Source organism: Macrosteles quadrilineatus, unplaced genomic scaffold, assembly GCF_028750875.1.
Source record: "Macrosteles quadrilineatus isolate MER2022 unplaced genomic scaffold, UCM_ALF_1.0 Scaffold_668__1_contigs__length_38786, whole genome shotgun sequence".
NCBI classification, from domain to species: Eukaryota; Metazoa; Arthropoda; class Insecta; order Hemiptera; family Cicadellidae; genus Macrosteles; species Macrosteles quadrilineatus.
Window position 1 is genome coordinate 1 of NW_026543261.1, and position 23,008 is coordinate 23,008.

Below are 23,008 nucleotides of genomic sequence, written 5' to 3' on the forward strand. Positions count from 1 at the left end.
TAGGCGGTTTGAGGAAAAGTCCCCCCTCCATTTTTTTGGTAGGCTATATAATGTATATTGCTTAATCAGCTGTTGGGCTATGATTCTAAAGGTAAGGGTCAAGCATTGATCTCTATTATCGATGGGGTCAAGAGTAGGGGATAGATTTCTTCCCCTAAATATTGTGAATTATAGTCAAATATGATTATGATTTCTGTTTTTATAGGAGGCAAATTTGACTTTGAAGACCTCAATTGGAAGACAAGATCGTACAGTGCACTAAGAGCTTATCAGCAAAGCAAACTTGCTAATGTGCTCTTCAGCAAGGAACTCGCTAGAAGATTAAAAGGTAGTTTAAATTGAGTAATTTTATAATTTAGGCTTTTTCTGTTCATTTACAAGAAATATTTAACTAATCAACTTAGTTAACTTATTCAACAGGTAAGTAATAATCAGGTCACATCCATTTGGTGCATTGTTTTGGGTATTCAATGGTTTCAATATAAGCTGCTTGGAAGCACTAAAGTCTGCAAATATATGCATTGGTATTGCAGGTAAGGAATGGGCTGTCAAAGATGCTACACACTTGATCTCACATTAAGGATAATATAATTTTTTATTTATAAATTTAAATAGTCTACATTTGCTCAGATCTAAATTGAGTATTTTATATACTTTTTTTATATTTATGGTGTTGTTATGACACAACATTGTGTTATCATAGACAAATAGAATAAATATAGACTGGCAGCAGTGCTGCGGTTAGCATATGTTCCGGTGCCCACCGCTAGGAGTGCTGTGTAGTTACAGCGCACATTGCTGCAGAATGATAGCTTAAGGCTCCTACGCTCCTCGCCTGCAGCATTGTGGGCCGAAACTACACGGTACTCCTAGCGGTGGGTGCCGGAAGCTTCCTTTTACAGTCTATATTCATTTGATTTGTCTATGGTGTTATGCAAATAATATATTTCCTCACACAAGACCTAACATTGTTACCCTTCAAAAAAGTGTACATGAGATCTTCTAATTTGCCCATTTCCAGCTTATACACAATTTCCCTATATCCAAATCATCACACACTAACAAAAGCCAACCCTACACATTAAGCAGTACAGTATAATAACCTGTTCATTGTGGTATTGCAGTTGTTTAAATTGTTTGATGCTTTCTAAACTTGAAATTACAAAGTGATTCACCTCTATACAACCGTGTCAACATTTCTTTGCTGTATTCCAGACAAGAACGTGACAACATACTCGCTACATCCTGGTGTCATCAGGACAGAGTTGGGCCGTCACATGGACACAGTCTACTTCCGAGGTGCTCGCAATCTGGCTGCCACGCTCGGCTACTTCTTCTACAAGACTGTAGACCAAGGCGCTCAGACAACCTTGCACTGCGCCCTGGATGAGACTGCCGGCTCTCAGACTGGCTTGTACTACAGGTGGGTCTTAAGCTATAAGCCATATCAACCACTAGGGGTCAATGGAGCTGATTGTGGAAGTGTTTGCTGCTGGGACTAAGCCCAGATAGCAACACAAAAATTGAGACATTTCATGTTCTCCTAATCCTAATAGCTAATAAAAGGCATTCGTTTATTAGGTTGCATTTTTATTTTCTAAACTTCCTTCTTTAGTTACTTACAGTAGACTCCCTCTTATCCGGACTTCTCGGGACCAAGGCCAGTCCGGATAACAGTTTTATCCGATTAAACCGACGTCCCCAAAAACTCGTTAAAACGGACCGTTTAAATGCGTATTTGACGTAAATCTAGGAGAGAATTGTATCACTGGTCTCAAATCTTTCCCAAGAAGAGAGTTGTTTCAGTACCACCCACTTCCTGCCGATCTAGTCCGGTTAAACAGATGTGCTGATAAAAATTGTCTGGTTAATGAGATGTCATTTCCGCCGAGTGTAGTCCGGTTAAACCGATGTCCGGTTAAAAGATGCCCGGATAAGAGGAAGTCTACTGTAAAAATTTTCCTATCTTTTCATTTTAGCGAATTTCCCATATAGGGAATAAGCTATTACCGTAGTACTCATGGTAAGACCTGGACGCGGGACCGATTTTTTTTTCGTTTTGAGGTCCCTACAGGCCAAAAACACCATCCGTTCAAATTCATATATATATATATATATATTTATATAAATATACACGAGGAACACGTTCGGAGCTCGCGATATATTCAATACATCCAGCGCCCAATGGGACCGCCTGGCCCGGAGCTCCCATTGTAGTCTGCATGCCTATAATGCAACAGTTTATGCGATGATATATTTTGAGCCATATCACACTAGGAGCTCCCAGTGTTGACAACACAAAAATCTAAATATTCCCTGTGTTACAACTAGTAATTTTGAATTACATTTTAATTTATTGTAAGCTGTGTTATGCTCGTATTCATAGGTTTCACAAACACGTGTCAGAATGTTTTGGTTATTATATTTTACTCTATTTGCTTTGCAAACGGTAATACGGAATTAAATAACTGTTTGTGATAAATACGTCTATTTACAGGTGCACTACCAACCGTCATACTACTCTGTATGTATAGTATCCTGACACCTGGTAGGGAGTGTGTTAAACAAACATATGTGACAAAATACATTTATGTTGTACGGTCTAATGTGTGAGTTGGAATGTATCATATAGTCTACTCAACCGGACCTCCCTCCATAGATGAATATAATAGATAAGCTGCTTTCCTTAATGCGGTTACAAAAACTTTTTAATATTGAATTTGTTACTCTCCGTCCGTTTATGGCACAGTCTATGTTACGTTTGGTATTACCATTGCATGCCAAATACGGCTACACAAGCCGGCCAATGTCTGACCTCCTGTGCCTAATTATAGCCGTATATGAATAATGGTGAACATAAAGCAATAACGCGATATGATATATCGCAAAGTATGTCAGATAGTTGTGTCAAGACCACATCTGATAGAACAACGCATTTACGCAGTGACCTTGGGTTGGGTGGCGCGCCAGTCCGCCACTGAGATCAACGGCACTAGAACCCGGTGACCCCCCCCCCCTTTCACACGTGCCTGTACCAATACGGCTCAAGCCATCACTCACCCTTTTATAATAGTTATAATTATTTAAACTACACTCCCTCATAAGTTGAACTAGCAAAGGATATTCGTAAGAAAACTTTTTGCATTCAAAGTGTTAAATTGAGTGTTTTCTCAAGCAGAATAGAACGTCATAAACTGCGACTTGAAAAATTTGAAACCCCCACCATTTATTTTTGTTGTCAAACAAAGTCGAGGTGGTCGAGGTTACGAAATTTGTATTTCAATCAGAGAGCCGATGCCAAAGTTGTCTGATTTCAGCAGAAACTTAGATCGAAATCAGACTTCTTGATAACCAGCAACATGACTTATTAATAAAGAGCGGTTATGAAAGAGTTATAACCATATTAGAAACATTTGTCGTCAAATTACTTAGTCAGTAGTTGCAAATTAATTTCTACGAATTTTAAAAAGAAAGAAATCTTATTAATAAAGCAAAACTACTTAGTTTTTGTAGATATTTTTTCATAGAAAAAAATTGTAATTAGAAATAAAGCAATATGTTCTCCATTGGAAATACCGTCAGAACAATATATATTTGCACGTGAAGCCCGTCGCGTTCAAAAAAGCGTGAGGTGATCGGTCACCGGCTCTTGCCCTCACGTTATACACGTTTAACGAGTGGTGCTGTGCTGCTACCTACCGATTACTAAGTTGATTAATGACGACACATAGTAAAGACGTAAATAATTGAAGGTTTGGGGTGTGCCAAACTGTTTTTCACGCTAAATTGTTTAGCTCTAAACAGTAGACAGCGCTAAACAGTTTAATGAAACCGTTGTCAAACAATAGTTTAGCTCACAACCTGTTAGCCTAGATGTTAGCCATCATCCAAATATTTATAAAATAAATATACTGTCAGATAAGTTGCCAACAAATAGTTATTATTAAATATAGTTGTTTGGCTCGAAAATAAAATTTATTTTGGAAACAACGGGGCGTGTTCGTGAAAAATATTATAAAGGGAGTTAATTAGGTAAAATTAATTAACGTTTTTCACTTCTTAAGCTCACTTTAACCATTTCATTACAGCTAAGGATGTGGTGTTAATAAGATAGTTAAATTAGTATTCTCTGTGAAGAAAGAAAAAATGCTCAGACCATTTGAAAAATGAATTAAACAATATATTTATTCAATCGAGAAATAACTGATAGTTGATAATACCGGTTATTTTAAGCCTCTCTGTTTTTATTTCTCTCTCTTAAAAATCAAATAAAGAAAGAACTTTACATTTTTGGTGACATTAATTTGTACTATTACTCTCAATGACACTGCTGTGGCTGTCCTAGTTAGCTATGGTTATCTCAGTATACTTTTTATTTGCTGAAGTGCACAGTGTGCCACTTAGCCTTAGAAACCTCTGTGTATTATGATTTTGTTGTAGGCCTAATGAAACTTTGTCTAGAAGGAATTTCCATTGTCTGTGTTACCGGGCAGAAGTTTTTTTTTTAATGAAGCCGTTCTAAGTCACGCGTGTCTGGTTTTGAACAGCACATGTAATTCTAATTGAAGAAATACATGTGTTATTCCGTTTATCTCACGTTGTTGGATAGACAATACTATGGTAATTTAATTTTAAGTACTCCAATTGTCTAACTGGCACTACCTGACGCACTCTTGTTTTAAGTTTGTCCACGAAATAATGTAGTATATATCCCCTTACATATTTGCATTTTATTGTGTAACTGTCCACAAGTACCAGAGTAAGTACTTCAATATCATCTTAAGTACCTTTGATTTATACATACCTAGTAGTCACAGAGAGCTGGAACCCTTGACAACCGCAATTACATCTGACCGTTTAAAAAAAACTGCGTTTGGCAGTAACAATACAATCGAAATCGATCACCAATTACCATCTTTTGTATATTTACCGTCTTGTGAGTAACAGTATAAGCGTAAATATATGTTTTAAGTGTTATAAGACGTATCTTTATTTACTTTCCTAAATTTAATAACACGTACAATGCTGATCAAGAAGTTAGTTATACCTGTGTCAATTGAAGCAAATAAAACTGTAACCGACAGATAATGCAGAATATCGAGTAGTTCTTGAGTAAATTAAACAAATTGTTATGGCTATTAAAACAAATGACTGCAATTTGTAATTATTTTAGAAAAAATGGTGTTACCAGGGGCCCATTTCATAATAAACTACAAGTTACAAGTTACAAGTTACAACTTGTAACTTGTAATTTCCATTAGATTTGCATTGGGCGATCAGCTGATTTGCTAATAATATTAGTTTGTATTTTATTATGAATTGGGCCCCAGGTAGGCTACATTACCAATGCGGAATATATACATGGACAACTTTATGCGGCTATGGGTAAGTCAGGAAACATTTGTAGAAAACATTAAAAAAACACGACCAGCTTCTGAAAAATGATAAGAAAATTGCGACATGTAATAGCGGTACTTGGCAACTGCTCGATTTCGAGCAATAGGTACACTATAGTCCGTGAGTTAGGCGAAGGACTTTAAGGGTTTTAAGGTTACAGCCTTCACACACTCAGAGACACACATACACACACACACACACACACACATGGGTCACGCGTCGTGGTGTAGGTGGGGCCCTGCTTGCGAGTGGTGGAAGGGACGTGGAGGTAGAGAGTCCTTCACAAACCTCACGGACTATAGTCAATTTTAAATTATAACCTTGGTTCAGATAATCTTCTGACGGACTTAGGAGATAGGGAGGTCGTTTTTGGGAGACCTAGAAATATGTCTAGGGTTATAAATTCTTGTCTAGAAGCTACGCAGGTCAACGAACGAACGAACGTCAAAGAGATGCCGCTGTCTCGTGGCGTGGTGGGTAGTCGACAGGTGTTTGCACGGTGACACTATAGGGAGGGAAAGTAGGGAAGGGAGCAAAACCACGTCGGTCAGTGCTGGATCAGCCCATATATGCCATTCTTTGTTGTAGTTTGTAGTATCGGGAAAATACAGAGTGGTGCCGTTTTCGACACTTAGTTATTAGATCCCTGACCTTGGTTGATTTTATGATTTTCCCATTAGCTACGTTTGTCGCTGTAAAATGGTATGTTATAAACCACACACGAATAACACGTTACCTTAATAATATTATTTATTTATTTATTTATTTATTTTATTTTCAATGCTACAAAACAGCACATGCCAATTACTTTGTAGCATTAATCAAATAACAGGAATGTTAACATGATATTACAATTAATAATAATACAACTAGGGAAAAAATGTCCGTCTTCAATGGTGACAGTTTCACTCAAAATATAAATAAAGAATATAAAATATAAATAAGAATATAAATAAGAATTAAGAATTAGGATAGACTACCGTTAAACGTTGAAGGAATATTTTAGAGAAAAACAACTCACTCATTTCTCCCTAAGCACCACCCCTGCATCTACCCATAGCATGGGATGGCGTGGTTAGAACATAATTATAGGCATACTTATAATAATAATTCTTCATGTATATTACCATTAAAATAGCTAAAAGTTCTTGTGATGGGTTTGGGAAAAAGATTGTGCACTTTTTCCTATCGCCCGTTCCTATCAACCATGTAATTTTGGCCATAGCTTCGTAAATTGACTACCTCAATCATACTCATACCGATTATTCTACACATTGTATATTAGCCTACCATTAAAATACCTCAAAGATCTTGTGATGGGCTTAGAGAAGAGATAGTGCACTTTTTCCTGACGCGTGTTCCTATCAACCATAAAGATTTTAACATAGCTTCTTAATTTACGAGACTGTCCCAATCATACTCATACCGATTGTTATACACATTGTATGTTACTATTAGAATTTAATTTTATGTGATGGGCTTAGGAAAAAGAGTGTGCACATTGTATATTGCCATTAGAATAGCTCAAAGTTTGTGATGGGCGATATGAAGGAAAAAGATTGTGCACTTTTTCCTGACGCGAGTACTGATCAACCGTATAGATTTGGCCATAGCTACGTAAATTACAGTACTGCCTCAATTATACTCATAAAGATTACTCTACACGGTATATGACCATTAAAATAGCTAAACTAATACGATTTTGTTTATATCATATTTTTATATCTTTTGTTTAAAACTGCATAATTTTTAAGTAAGAGTACAACATTACAGAGTTGTTTCTTATTTCAGCGATCTATATGGTGGTAGATTTATGGTTGTCTGTGGTTTGTAATAAAAATCTTTTTCGTAATTACATAAATTATAAAATGTGTCTGTTAAAGATATTGTTCTAACGATTGAACCCAATAACCTACACCCAAAAGCTCGGAATACTATCCCCTAAACACAACAATAACTAATGTAAAGAAATGTAAACAAAATTAAATAATTTAGTAAACAATATGAACATGTTTCCAGATAAAATAAAAGTATAAGTGTCTTAATCAAAATTCTTGAAGTATAAAAATAATTTTACATGATAATTTTGTTATATTTTCTCTTTTTTGAAGACGATCTTGTAAATAATCGTTCAGGTCAGCTGCAATTTTGACTCTTCCCTCACTATACATCCATGAGACCCTTTCATTTGTAAAAAAACATCAGTCATTATTTACCACCAACGTTAACTCCACTACATATAACTTAAGCACATCATACAACTTAAACATTCCCGTCCACTCAACTTCATTTTCTAACATCACATTCTGTCCAATGGAATTAAACTTTTTAACCAACTTCCTCAATATCTAAAGCTGGAGACTGATTTGCTCAGGTTTAGGAGAAAACTTAAAAAAAATTGTTGAAAATGCTTGCTACAGAGTCCGTGATTTTTCCACTGACATGTAGCCAGTGATTTCTGTCCTGATAGATTTACTAGTAGGCCAAATTGTTTTAGTTAGTAGAGTTTTTTTTATATTTTATCTTTTATACATTTCATTGTTAACATGAATATTCCAATACAATGTAATTTTGCAATTCTGGAGTAAAGAACTTATGACTTATGACATTGTATCTAAATCTCCCAAACATTTTTTTCACTTCAATATTTGCTTAGCCAACCTAGGGTCAATTCCTTTGTTAGAGTCAGCTCCACTGATTCTATTTATCAAACGATCAACGAATTTACATAAAACTACGTACATTTGCAAATTCCACAGTAAATGTATGTATTTCAACATTCTAATACATAACGAAAAAATCAATTATAGATAACGCTATCCCTTTTTACAGGATATTTGAAAGTAACTGGCAAATTAATAACCCAGATGTTAATAATTGAGTACATGCTTGAACATAAGACACGATCACCCGTATTGAAGTAAACAAAATTACCTTGTTTACGACTTCCAATACTATCCTTGTGGGGAAAATTTAACATTATATCTACATTTTTTATTAAATTTGATCAATTTTACTAATGTTACAGACCTTTAATTTGAGACTTCTCACATCTTCGTACGACTTTCTGAGAGGCAAGTTCTTTAGACTCCCATAATTTTGAGGCAAATAATCACCTTACGTTATCTATCTATCTATCTATACTATTATAAAGAAGAGGTGGTGTCTGTGTGTGTGTGTTTGTATGAGGTAATCTCAAAAACTACTGAACCGACTGGGCTCAAATTGCACACAAATGAAGCTACAGCTCCGAGGATACATATAGAACTATTCCCGCTTCGATATTGTCCTAGGGCTCTGCCCCGTGGGCTTTCAAATATTTGAGGTGAAAGATTTAAAAGTAAATATTGATTGATGGAATCCATGGTAACAAAGAACAAACCTACAAAGTTTAAAAATGTAAACAAGCAGAACTAACTGTCAAATGAATTTTGATTTCATAATTCCACACAGCTGGTTCAAACATATTAAACTGCACGAATATTAGAACAGAGAGGGTAAGGATTATAAATTTAAAATAATGATGTCACTAGCCCGAATGTAAACATTATTTAACATTACTTAAATGGAGCTGTCAAACCATATGTTAATGTAATTTGAATTTCATTAGTTAATGATTCTTTCAGTTACTTCATTCGTTTTGTTTATGATCTATTATACTGAGTCTGTTCTAATATTTTTGAAATGCTGTAATAATATTTTACAGGAAATAATTAGTTGTAAAAAAATCATTCATGGATATAGGGAATAATTAAGATTCTATAAATCATTGCCGTATCAACCTAGGCTCTTATCGTGAGTTTTATGAGGTTTTTTTTTATTGCTTTTGTGTAAATAGTAATAACCCCCTGCCGCAGCAAATCTATAGACTAAGCGAATTTCCATTTGCCTGATTAAAATTTCACTAAAATATGTTATAAAATTACTCTTATTTTCCATATTTATTTCTATTTTCCTATTTTTCAGTTTGGAACTATGTGATAGCTTTTCGTTTACAGTGCAAACCATGAAATACAATCTTTTATTATACCTTAAAATCTATCATTGGTTTTGTATCGTAGGTAGCATAAATAAGTATTCACAGTATGAGTTAACAAAAACGTACTATTATCAAGTTAAGTAGGACAGTTAAATTTTGTTTCTAAATTTGGCATTTGGAAAACCATTTGGCATGTTTCTAAGAACCAACATTGTCTCTTTTTTGACCCCGTTGCAAGGCACGGGTATAGCTGCTAGCAAATACGAATAGTAGCACTGATTTGCAGTAGCTGTTCAAATGGCGCTACTAATTGCACCAACGGGATTGATTTGTTTAGTATCTAATATGAATTAGAGTTAATCATGTACTACCACAAAGTATTCTTTCTACATAAATTACAACTCCATAATACCCCCACCGCAGCAAACCTGCAGCCAAAGTAAATTTCCATTTGTGTGCCTTTATTTTCATTTAAATCTAATTCAATAACATTAGGTTTAACGAGTACCTAGGTTTTTGCTGCCTACAGGGAGGGTAAGGAAGTGCGATTTTAAGGAAAATATTATTTGCTTACTGTGAAATAAATAAATTTGCCAAGTTTGATAAAAATCGATCCATAAACAAGAAATATTACAACTGTTTACTTATCCTACTAATATTATAAGTAAGAAAGTTTGGATGTACGGATAGATGGATGGATAGATGGATGTTTGTGAGGTAAACGCGAAAAATACTAAAACCGACAAGGTTGAAATTTAGTAGATTATAGCTGACATTCCCGATTAACATACAGACATATTCTTACCTCAAAAATCCTTTCAGGCTCCGCCCCAGTGGCTCTGGCTCTGGAGTTTCACATGTAAACCTTATGAGTATTCATATTTAAAGAAATTAAAGAATTTTGTCAGCCGTTTCAACTTCACAAGTTGGTTCTATGATATTAAATAGCATTAAAAAGGTATAAGGCTTACCAACAGAGTGCAGCACTTTTATGTTTTTTGCATTTATGATCACAGCTAATTTTAACCAACTAGCAACAAAAAGTTGTGGAACACAATGAGAACTTAAAATTTTTTCATGGTTTAGGTGCAGTGATAGAAAATTAGGGCTATGGTAGATACTGTAGGACATTATAGGATACCGTATAAATTAAAAGACCAAATTTTCTTAAACCGTGTTCTCTCCCATAACTACAATAAGCATTTATACTTATATGCCAACCCCGTACGAAGGACGGGTACTCTGCTAGTTAAATATATAGATATGTAACCCAATTATTGTCCTAAATATTTGCACCTCATCATACAGTTTGGGATACGTGGTTTGAGATACACGTAATCGAATTAATGACATTTAACCCGATACATTTATTAAGAAGGCTGTTGCATAACCTAAGGAAACTGTTTTTTCTTGTAAAAATATTAACATGTTTCTTTCTTTCCAAAAAAAATTCATAATAACTAACTATCCATATACAGGATGTTAGGACATAAGTCCTTAAAAAGCTAAAAATTCTAAACAACTTATTGCAATATTAAATCAAACTAAAAATCAAAATAATTATTTGTCAAGATGGATATGCGGATATCCCTGTACAACATATTTTTGTGTAAAAAAGTTTCTCTGTTTGCTTTGGTTGTTATCTAGATGTATTAAGAGACGCTTATTCTAGACGCTTCAGGCATCTACATGTTGTAACAATTGTGATCATGTTTACATTAGACAAACTGTAATTACTGTAAATTTTAGGAGGAAATGTCGCACAACACTTGTGAAAAAAATGCCACTTATTAGGGAAAATGGAAGACAATGTATGTTTTTTTAAGAATTAATTGTAAGAAAGGAAAAGTGATGAATGCTTGGGAAGAAATTGTATATTTACAAGGAAAATGTAAAAGAAGAAATAAGCTAATTAATAAACAAGTGAATTTTGACCCCAGTTGTACTTATAGAAACTTACTGGTCGGTACTTCCGGTAGCTAATAGTATATAAGGGACGTCATTTTTGATTCTTGTCATTCTCCTATTGGGTCTGATGATGATTGGAGTGTCCAACCGAAATCGATTACCACCATCTTGTATATGTATTTACCGTCTTTTGAGTTGACAGTATATGTGTAAATATATTATTATAAGTGTTATTGGACGTATATTTTGTGCTTTCAGATATATTAAATCCAATGTTTGTCCTTTATGCGTTACTAAACGACCATCCGATCGTGATGAAACTTTAGGGAAGTAAATAGGTACTATATCAACTGAACTGTTTTAATAGCCACATTGAGTAATATTTTATGGTATTAGGGTCCAATCTCCCAGTTTTCGAAGCCAATATTGACAATTTACACGAAACTCTTTGGTTTGGTTTTTGGGTTTCAAAATTTCTCAATTATAGATAACGTCATCCCTGGTTTTAATATAGTATACAATGCAATGCAGAATTAACTGGCTAAGAAGTAAACCATATACGTATATTGGATACTGGCTTGGAAATATAGCGCGATCGACTATATTAAAGTAAACAAAAATCAGCTGTGTATTTCTTCCGATGCTATTCTTATGGATAACATTTTACGTTATATCTAAATATCGGTTAACATTTCAAGAATTCCATTATTTTTCCCGCCGTCACGAGATAGAGACCCTTAATTTTAGCCCTCTCCCGTCGTTCTATGACATCCCAGTCGCCCACAATTTTGACTCGAAGAATCGCCTTACGTAATTAATATATACTAGTGGCTTGTAGGAACATAAGTCCCTAAAAAGCTCAAATGTAAAACAAATTTTTGTAATATTATGATCGACAGCCTTCTTGAATTTGTTTCTGAAGCTAAACTCGCTTGTGCGCTAGTGTTGTCTCCCTTTTCAGCCTGGCAAGAGCCAGAGAACGCGTAGAGCTTTGCGTATCAAAATTGCATTGCAGGTAATAATTGGGATAAGCATACATAAAGGCTTATCAAACTGTTCTCTTGTCAGTCCGGTTTATATTCTTATGGATCATTAGAATGAAGCTCTTTACTCTAATTATTGTCCCCGACGCCCCTAAATTCTTCTTATTCATCCAATCGCATATCCGTATCCATGTTTCTCTTTCTTTCTTCGTCAACTCTTGAGTACTTTTTCCTAAGGTTCTTGACACAAAAATTTAGATATCGAATAAACTGCTTTTTAATGATAATTTGTTGTGTCGTTTCAGGCATATTTTTCTAACTACAGCAAATATAACACAAACATCCGCTCACACATGAAAAAGCATTATCATACTCCAGTAGCTGTCAACAAAATAATACCAGTATAGCGAGACTTTTTCTACTGACCCTACTGAACTGAAACTACGAGTATTTCATAAGTTTCGTCACCAAAGTATAGTTAAGACTTAATAATTTTTCTTTTTGAATCAGTAATTAATAAAAAAAAGAGTGTGTTTAAATAAGAGTGTCATTTAAAAATGGTTTTAATGAAATCTTAAACAAGTATTACGTGAACAACTTAACTGTACCACCATTGTTTTCTCAGACACTATTAGATTTAGAGAAAACATTAAACAGGGAACTTCAACTATTGTATTGTGACATCCAAAAATATGAATTCCACTTAAAAAAACAACACTATTTTCCAATATAGAGTTGACTTTAAAATTTATTATTAGACAACTTGTATTTTATGTTGATTTTAGAATATAAATGCAATTATTAGACAACTTGTATTTTATATTGATTTCAGAATATAAATGCAATTATTAGACAACTTGTATTTTATATTTATTTCAGAATATAAATGCAATTATTAGACAACTTGTATTTTATGTTGATTTTAGAATATAAATGCAATTATTAAACAACTTGTATTTTATGTTGATTTCAGAATATAAATGCAATTATTAGACAACTTGTATTTTATATTTATTTCAGAATATAAATGCAATCATTAGACAACTTGTATTTTATGTTGATTTTAGAATATAAATGCAATTATTAAACAACTTGTATTTTATGTTGATTTCAGAATATAAATGCAATTATTAGGCAACTTGTATTTTATATTGATTTCAGAATATAAATGCAATTATTAGACAACTTGTATTTTATGTTGATTTTAGAATATAAATGCAATTATTAGACAACTTGTATTTTATGTTGATTTTAGAATATAAATGCAATTAAAACGTGTTTAGTAGCTGCATTTTTCCATAATGCTACTTGTTTTGGAGTTACAGCGTGTTACATTTGGAAAAGAGTGGCTTTTTGTGAACATTCTGCATGATGTAGCTTATAGAAGAAATACGATTATAAAATAAAGGGAGATTCATGGGAAATTTGAAATAAACAACTAAACAAACGCCATTTTTGTGGAACGTGGGATCGTTGACTAGGACTACACATCTCAATTGACTATTAAATCTCCCTACTGTACTTATAATCAGTGTTAGAATAGGCCGCAAATCTCACTTCAACGCTTTCAGATCAAGATAATTGCTGTGTTATTGTAAAACTAGCAGTTACCCGGTACGCGTTGCTGCCCTAACAACTATAATTTTAATGGTAATTTTTATTTACGATAAATAATAAAGATTTATACCACAAATAAAAATAGAATATTTGTTTTACTTAATTGCCAGTGGACAAACAATGTTTTTTTTTATTTTTTTCATTAGGTGTATAAATATATAAGTTTTTAGGCGAACCTACCACTACGTGAGCAAGCAACATACAGCTGTCCGTGTGAAAAGCATGCATTTTCTAAATTTATTCCAGCCATAGTCAGGGGATTACCCTTATGTATAATGGTGATTGCGAAATCGAGACGCAAATAAAATTGTAGTCGCTTGGATTCAAAGGGTAATTCGGATGAAATAATCGGTATTCTTGGGATAATGACTATTTCTTCTTTAAACTTACCACTGATTATTGTTGCTTCGATCAAGTTTAAGTTTGGTGTAATTTTTTTAATCGTCTGTCTGGTTCCGTTGCACAGCTAGGGTAGATTTACGTTTTGCATAAGTATTGTTGGAGTTCATTTTTTTAACGACAGTAATGGGGTGGGTTAATGAACTAAATTCAAATTTCAAATTGGAAGGCATTTGAATACCTGAGATAGCACTCACGATTATTACTATTCACTTAATAATCTATGTTAGATTGTGTGGGGAAAGAAAAAAAGATTTTTAGCTTAGCTTTTAGAATTTTAGTCTGTAAAGAAGTTTAGAAAAGAAAAGAAATTTAGTCTGTAAAAGTACTCTAACCCTTTATATACAGTGCGATTTTGACCTTGGTGACCTCCAACATTTTAAGTATGATAATAATTTAATAACATATTTAGCAAGCTATTTGGTATGTAAATGCTACCTGTCTTTAAGCATTTTTTGTCGAATTTAAAATTCGACTATGCGTTTAGCAGCTAATTCGCCTAAAAGGAATCAGTGACCTATTAAAATTGGTTAAAACAGGGTTTTACATAGTACAGTACTGAATAAGCTAGAAGGATGAAACTTGAAAATATAATTAGTGTCGACAATATTGTGTTTCCATGTGTACATCGACTCTCCACCTCTAATGGGTGAAGGTTCACGGCAGGAAAGAAGAACATCTGAAATACAATCATACGTATTTATGGTAATTTAATTAAAGCTCAATGACTATATAAAACTTTTCATGGATTGCAAGTATAAATAGGGGCTAAGTCAAGATCAGCCATTTTTAGTTCCTAAATTCAGCGTGTCACCGTCTGAATCCATATTTCTAAGACTAATAAGATACCTGCTTCCTACCTCTGTGCCATATATAATAGACAAAGCAAAGGTAACGAACGCGAGAACATCCTAAGCATGCGAGTCTAATTGACAGGCTTAATCTAGGCTTCTAAATGCTCCAATTCCGCAAGGATTTTTATAGAAGATAATAAAAACTAGTGTAGATCCTAAAATAGTAAACTTTGTAGTTTTAAAGAGAATTCGTAAACAGAGAATTTCAGCTTGATTTTTATAAATTTTTACTTGGTAGGCCTACTTATCTACATTGATGACTTTACTAACTGGATGGGTTCCTTCATTCAAGATTAAATATTATTCTTACTATCGTGCGTAATCCCCTATTCAAATAGTACCTAATGTTACACATCAAAAGCCGCCATTTTGACATTGATTGAGACATTGATATTTTACTTATATCGATCTACAGGGCAAAGTTATTAATTTTATCCAAGAGGACTACTTTTTTAAATTATTGCATCCAACCTGTTTTATACCAGAAAGAGCTGTTTCGGAATAAACCTAGGTAATGCAAAGGATGCATTGTTGCATGGCAATAAGGTCGCCCTTTTAAAACAGTTTTAGTCTGATTAAACCAAAAGTCAAATTTAAATTTGACGCAAAGCTGCACTATGGATAGCTTTTTGAAATGATATTTTTTACAGTAGGCAATTAACCTATAATGATGTAGGCTTAGTTGTTGTAAATTTATTTTTGTGGAATACAATTTGTTATGCAATGAAACATAAACATATTTTTATTTTTCATATTTCATATTTTATTTTTAAGGTATATTTCTTATACCTAATTAAACTTATTTTGTAAAATGGCGATTGCCGTATGTACGAATAAATAAACATACTCAATACATTTCAAGAAAATAACCTAATTTGATGTAAAAAGTAATGCCTTATTTCGTTTTAAGTGGAAACTTTTGAGTATTGTCCCTAAAACCTCTAGTGGATATGTAATTATTTCGTACAGTATATTTAATGATCAATATTAATCTCTTCCGCGTCTTATTTCCGTTGCAAAGCACAGGGCGGCTAGTATCTTATAATTTAATTTACTTACTCTAATTTTGTAATCAAAAGTCTTCTTTGAAATTATTTTTATAGATTATACCGGGTGTTATACAACATATGTCGATTAACTTCGGCACAATAGTTTTGTAAACACTATTTGTAAACACGTGTTACCGTTGCATTGTAGACATTTTTCATCCTAGAGTATGGAACTGGATACAATAAAGGATGCTGAGAGACAGAGATTCACACGGAGCAATATAGATACTTTATAAAGCAGTCTTTGCCCAATAGCAATTTATCATAATGATTGAAAACATTCAACCTGTAATCCGTTATGTAAGCAATCTTTCACATAAGGCATTATTTCTTATTGTTGGAATTGTTTTGACAAACTTGGCAACCCATAACTAAACCAATGTTGATAATACACAAAATAAATTACGTAAAAAATATACAATTCTAAGGTACATTAAAGTACATTCCCAATTGTGCATCGCGTTTCAAAGAATTGTGTAGTATCATTTTAATTGACCAAAAGAATGTCAGATTTAAAAGTTTTGTTCGGTTATATTACAACGTGATAAATCAATTTTCTTAGATAAGTCTTTTTTTCCTTTCTGAGTGTTTAAGTAGGAAACTTATCAAATAAACTAAGATAAATTAAGTGTGTTCTGTGGTTTTTTTTATGACAACCTAAGAAAAAGTTGAATGTGTAATTTCCTCGCAAAGGGTCTTTGTTGCACTCCAGAAACTATTCTCGAGCCACAGCCGAGAGAAATGCCAACAACAATTTAAGCGACTGCATTTGTGAAACCCTCCTAAATCATAATTTTTACTTGAAGCGAAGAAGTGAAAAAATATAAGCAACGAAACACTGTTATGAGTGGACGCTCGACTGCAGATTGTTAGAGCTGATTATTAAAAAAATATAATTTTCTCAGTCCAATACAGAACTGATGTAGAACGCACAAACTTTTTCCCGAAAGAAAACACTAGTATAGCCTAACCTGTGTCCCGGGTACTCAAAACTGACATTCCGGACTGGATACCAATAATAGTACTTTTGACTATTGATACAAATTCAGTTTCCAATAGTCAATGCTAGTACTTTTTAGTTTAATTCACTTTAAAGTTATTACAGACACATAACTTGCAAACATTAGATTTTCCTTAAAACAGGATCGGTTTAAAACGAAAAAAATAACCGAAATATTTATGATTCTAAGTAATAGACAGAAAAAACTCTAATTTTATCTTCGTTGCTCTGCAGAAAAAACAACGGTTTTGTTATACATGCGTTGCGGGTCTAAAGTAGCATTTGGCCAGCTAATGTAAACAGTTGTATATTTCAATTAATTGTAGCAAACGCATCGATTGATTTTTTAGGTAAGGATATAGCTTATTGTTGCATTTTTGTTAATACTTTGACCTATCGACGGTATAATCTACAGTAACACAATCGTAATAAACAAAATTAATGAACCAATAAACAGCTGCTTATTTACATTATCAGAACACGAAGTTAAAGGCAGTGTTATGTAAAATGTCACATGACTACTGTTTCATGACTACTTTATAACACCATAGTATACTTTATACAATATAGCTTGTTAAGTTTAATCCATTATCTCACACCTACGATTAACTTGAAATCAGGATAACTACTCTTTTGAATTTTAATAGCAGAAAGTTTTTCAAGAAGTTAAGGCAGTACTATTATACATGTCACATGACTAACTTACAAATACAACTTTTTAGTCTACTCCTTTATCTAAAACCTACAGGGATATTGAAAACGATAAAACTCTTTTGAATTTCGATAACGGTTATATTTTCAGGGGGTTAAAGCAGTGTTATTCATTATGTCGCATGACTAGCTTATTTTTGCTAATTTTAAATCTACTGCTTTATATTTCACCTACAGATACCTTGAAAATGACACAACATTTTTCAATTTTGATGAAAGTATTGTGTTCGGGGAGTTAAGGCACTGACATTCAACATGTTGCATGACTAATTTGTTTTTAAAACTTTTGTATGTACTCCTTTATATTGAACTAACAGATATCTTGCAAACGGCACAAATATCTTCAATTATGATGACAGTATCGTTTTCAGGGAGTTAATGCAGTGTTACTCAACATGTCGCATGACTATCTTATTTTTACAACTTTTAAGTCTACTCCTTTATATCACGCTTGACGTTATCTTGTAAAATGCACACCCTTTTTGAATTTGGATGGCAGAACTATTTTCAGAGCGTTAAGGCAGTGTTATTCAACATGTCACATGACTTACTCATTTTTACAACTTTTGAGTCTACTCCTTTATATTACACTTAAAGATATCTTTAAAAAGGTACAAGCTTTTAAAATTTGGATATCAGAACAGTTTTCAGTGAGTTAAGACAGTGTTATACAACATATCACATGACTAACTTAATTTTACAACTTTAGAGTCTACTGCTTTACATCACGCTTTAAGATATCTTGAAAAAGGCACATCCTTTATGAATTTGGATGACAGAACTGTTTTCAGGGCGTAAAAGCAGTGTTATTCATCATGTCGCATGAGCATGATTAACTCAGTTTTACAAATTTTGTACGGTACTGCTTTATGTCACACATAGTGATATCTTGAAAATGACACAAAACATGTCAATTTTGATTAAAGTATTGTGTTCGGGGAGTTAAGACAGTGTTATTATCTTGCCACATTTTGTCGCTATGTCGCATGAGTAATTGATTTTTAAACTTATGAGTGCACTCCTTTATATCACACTAACAGGAAAACGACACAGCAATTTGCAATTTTAATGGCACTATTGTTTTCAGGGAGTTAATGCAGTGTTATACATCATATCACATGACTAACTTATTTTTACAACTTTAGAGTCTACTGCTTTACATCACGCTTTAAGATATCTTAAAAAAGGCACATCCTTTATAAATTTGGATTGCAGAACTGTTTTTGGGGCGTTAAGGCAGTGTTATTGAACAAGTCGTATGACTAATTTATTTTTAAAACCTTAGAGTCTACTCTTTTATATAACACTTGATGATGTCTTGAAAACGGCAAAACAGTTTTCAATTTTGATGACAGTATTGTTTTCAGGGAATTGGGGAAGTGTTATTCAACATATCACATGACTAACATACTTTTTACAACTTTTGTGTCTACTACTTTATGTCACACTCACAGATATCTTGAAACATGAACAACTTATTTTAATTTGGATAGAAAAACTGATTACAGGGGGTAAAGGAGTGTAATTCAACATGTCGCATGACTAATTTATTTCTAAAGCTTTTGGGTCCACTCTTTTATATCACACTTAAAGATACCTTGAAAACGAAACAAAAATTTCCAATTTTAATGACACCATTGTTTTCAGGGAGTTAATGGTAGCCTATGATGACTAGCAGAAGCTAACAAGAGCCGTTTTGTTCATTATATGATTTATTGCTGTATGACAATGTTTGTCTAATTTTTAGAATTTTGAAGCTGTTATTTTAAATATTGAAGTTTGCATAACTTAACCAAACTCAAATCAATTAACTTACTTAAATAACACGAGCGCTTAATATGTTCATGAAACATATTAATTTCACCTACATTAATTCGAGTACTCGTTCACATTATATAATATGTTCCCATACCACATTATCGCGCAACACATATGATAATGTTATCTTGTATTCATTGTACAAGCAGTTGCAGTGTAGCAGTGTGAATCACGCGTGGTCGGCGGGGAAGCGAGACAAAGAGAGAAGGAATGTGCGAGCGAGAGAGAGAGCGGCATTGAAGACGGTTGGAGATATTCCGAATCCTAGTAAACCATGTATTGAAGGAGCACGCAATGTGCTCTAGAATTCCCATTAGGAGCTCTCTCGTAGGAGCTCCTTAGAGAGTTCGCATTGGGTGCTTGATGCTAATAAGGGCGCCTAGTGTGTTCTGGGTAAAAGGGATATAAGAAGTTTGGGGAAATTCCCAATCCTACAAACCTGTTTTTCAAAGCTTAAATGACGGCGAGCTCCTAATGGGAAAGGTCCACAGAGAGGTGAAGTGGGGAAGAGAAGAGGGAGCTCGCATTGTGCTCTAGAATTCCCATTAGGAGCTCTCTCGTAGGAGCTCCTTAGAGAGCTCGCATTGAGCGCTGGATGCTAAAACGAGCGCCTATCGTGTTCTGGGTAAATATATATATATTTATCTAATATATACAATTCTCGTGTCACAGTGTTTGTCTGCAAACTCCTCCGGAACGACTTCACCGATCGTTATGAAATTTGGTGTGTAAATTCTGTAGGTATGCGAATCGGACGTAAACTATTTCCCGTTTCGAAATTCTTAAAAGGGCTCCGCCCCAGTGGCTCTGGAGTTTCCCATGTTAACCTTATGAGAAATGGAATTAATGAATCTTAACAGCTGTTTCAATTAAACAAGTTGGTTCTGTTCTATGATGTTCAATAGCATTGAAGTTACAAGGATTACCAACAGGGTGCAGCACTATTATTTCTTTTACATTTATGACAACAGCTAATTTGCAACCAAAAGGTGAGTGAGCGTAGCGAACGAACTTCAACCTGGAGGCGAGTTAGCGTAGCGAACGAGCTAACCTGAAGGCAAGTGAGCGCAGCGAACGAGCTCCAACCTAAAGGTGAGTGAGCGTAGCGAACGAGCTCCAACCCAAAGGTGAGTGAGCGTAGCGAACGAACTTCAACCTGGAGGCGAGTTAGCGTAGCGAACGAGCTAACCTGAAGGCAAGTGAGCGCAGCGAACGAGGTCCAACCCAAAGGTGAGTGAGCGTAGCGAACGAGCTCCAACCCAAAGGTGAGTGAGCGTAGCGAATGAGCTCCAACCCAAAGGTGAGTGAGCGTAGCGAACGAACTTCAACCAGGACGTGATTGAGCGATGCGAACGAGATCATCTTGAAAATTAAACGTAACGGTACTTTCTTTCCATCGGTCTGTCTTAGGGGAAACCTATAACTTAGGCGATACGAAGTTCGCCGGGTCAGCTAGTATATATATATATGTGTCCGTTAGCACGATAACTCGAGCAAAAATGATCCGATTTTGATGAAATTTGGTACAAACGTGTAAACCTACGTTTATTCGAACGAGTTCGCGATCCAGCATGATCGGACCATGGGAACGGGGGTTTACGGGGGGTTTTATGGGGTAAAAATAGGTTTTTCCCATTTTTGACCCAAAAAACATAAAATTTAGCAATTTCTTTCCAAACTATTTTGTAGAGCTTAAAAAAACAAATAATTTAGTATATTGAAGCGTTATTATGCGCCTAATGGTTAGGGAGAAAATTCAAAAAAATTGTAAATTTAAAATTCCCATGTTATTCTTATGGAGAATAAGTAAACTGTTGTAGTTTGCTTGTTTATGAACATATTTTGATAAAATTTGGAAATTTTGTTTATTTCTTACTAACTATTAACATTTTACAAAAAAAAGTTTTACCCTCCCTGATGCAGCAAACCTAAGTACTTGTTAAACTAATTCTATTTAAATCGGGAATAACTGTTATATATTTTTAACTAGACATTTCAGTGTAAATCAAATCAGTCAAAAGGAAATTCGCTTAGTCTGCAGGTTTGCTGCGGCAGGGGTATATTTTGTCTTGACCTTTGAGCTTTGGGTATCGATCAGCCACTGATTATAAATGTCAATTGCCTAGTACACTTCAAACATATTTAACAAAATCTTATACAATCAATATGTAGTACTGTATTTATACTTTGGAGAGTATTCACAATATTATAAATTGTACGACTCAATATGCATGGTACCGGTGATAGATTATGATTGGAAATCTCAATCATCCGCAGACCCAGTAGATGAATTTGAAGATGATTTGTGTGTCCAATTACAATTAATTGATCACCAGTTATTTGACATAATTAATTTACAATATGGGGGAAAATTACAGATTTAATGCAAATAAAATGTGGTAAGCCAAGAAATGAAAAATGATAGTTTAACTCTGTTTTCAGTGATTGTGCTGTGAAAGAGCCTTGTGAACTAGCCAAAGATGAGGAGCTGGCCAAGCGACTGTGGGAGGAGAGTGCTAAACTGACGGGAGTGGACTGGGATCCCTTCACAGTGCAGGACTCTAACAAATAACTGCCCTACAGATACCTACAGAAGAACTAGAGTCTTCCATACAAATCAACCTGAGCTGGACTACTGGGTCTAAAAATAGTTATTACAATGACAGTGGAAATACGAGGACAGTGTAAGTACCGTTTTAAAGGGGTGCCAGATTACCGGGGTTTTTATGGTAGTGGAATGAAAAAAAGACCCTCGGGTTATTGGTATTTAATTTAATTTTTTTAAAGTAGGTGGAAGACATAAAGAAATTTCGGTCACTATAGCATTGGAAGACGATTGTAGAGGTCCTATAACGTCCTATATCGTAAGAGTTCAAGGAAATAATTCACCACTAAACAAATAAGATCGCTACCAATGAATATGCTAATAATAATAACTATCAATAATCTAGTGCACTTAACATAAGACTGTTATTTTTTACCACTGCTCAATTTAATTAATTAAAATATTTAGAAAAAAAATAGGTTAGGTCTATATTTGGAATTAGATTTTCTTAGCCAAAGCCTATTGTTATGAATTTATTGTAGTTGAAAAAATTAAATTGTTTATAGTTTGATTACTTTTTACTTTTTGTAAATTTAAATAAATAGTCTATTTGTTAAAATTTAGATTAATTATTTTATAATTTCTGTGTTGTTATGTGTAATGTAAATATGTGTTTTTACAATCTTTGTCAAATTAAATAATTTACTTTAAAAACACTATTTGTGCTGTCGACATGTTTGAACATAAA

The 23,008-nt window shown here is 33.9% G+C and overlaps 1 protein-coding gene across 1 annotated transcript; it reads left to right on the forward strand.

Moving 5' to 3' along the window:
* Nucleotides 1–205: 205 nt before the first annotated feature.
* LOC128982586 (retinol dehydrogenase 13-like) lies at nucleotides 206–22,967 on the forward strand (the record flags this gene model as incomplete). Its single annotated transcript, XM_054401545.1, has 3 exons — nucleotides 206–328; nucleotides 1,216–1,423; nucleotides 22,158–22,967. Coding segments are annotated over 3 exons (461 nt in total), but the record flags the coding sequence as incomplete, so codon positions are not given.
* Between the last annotated feature and the right edge of the window lie 41 nt (nucleotides 22,968–23,008).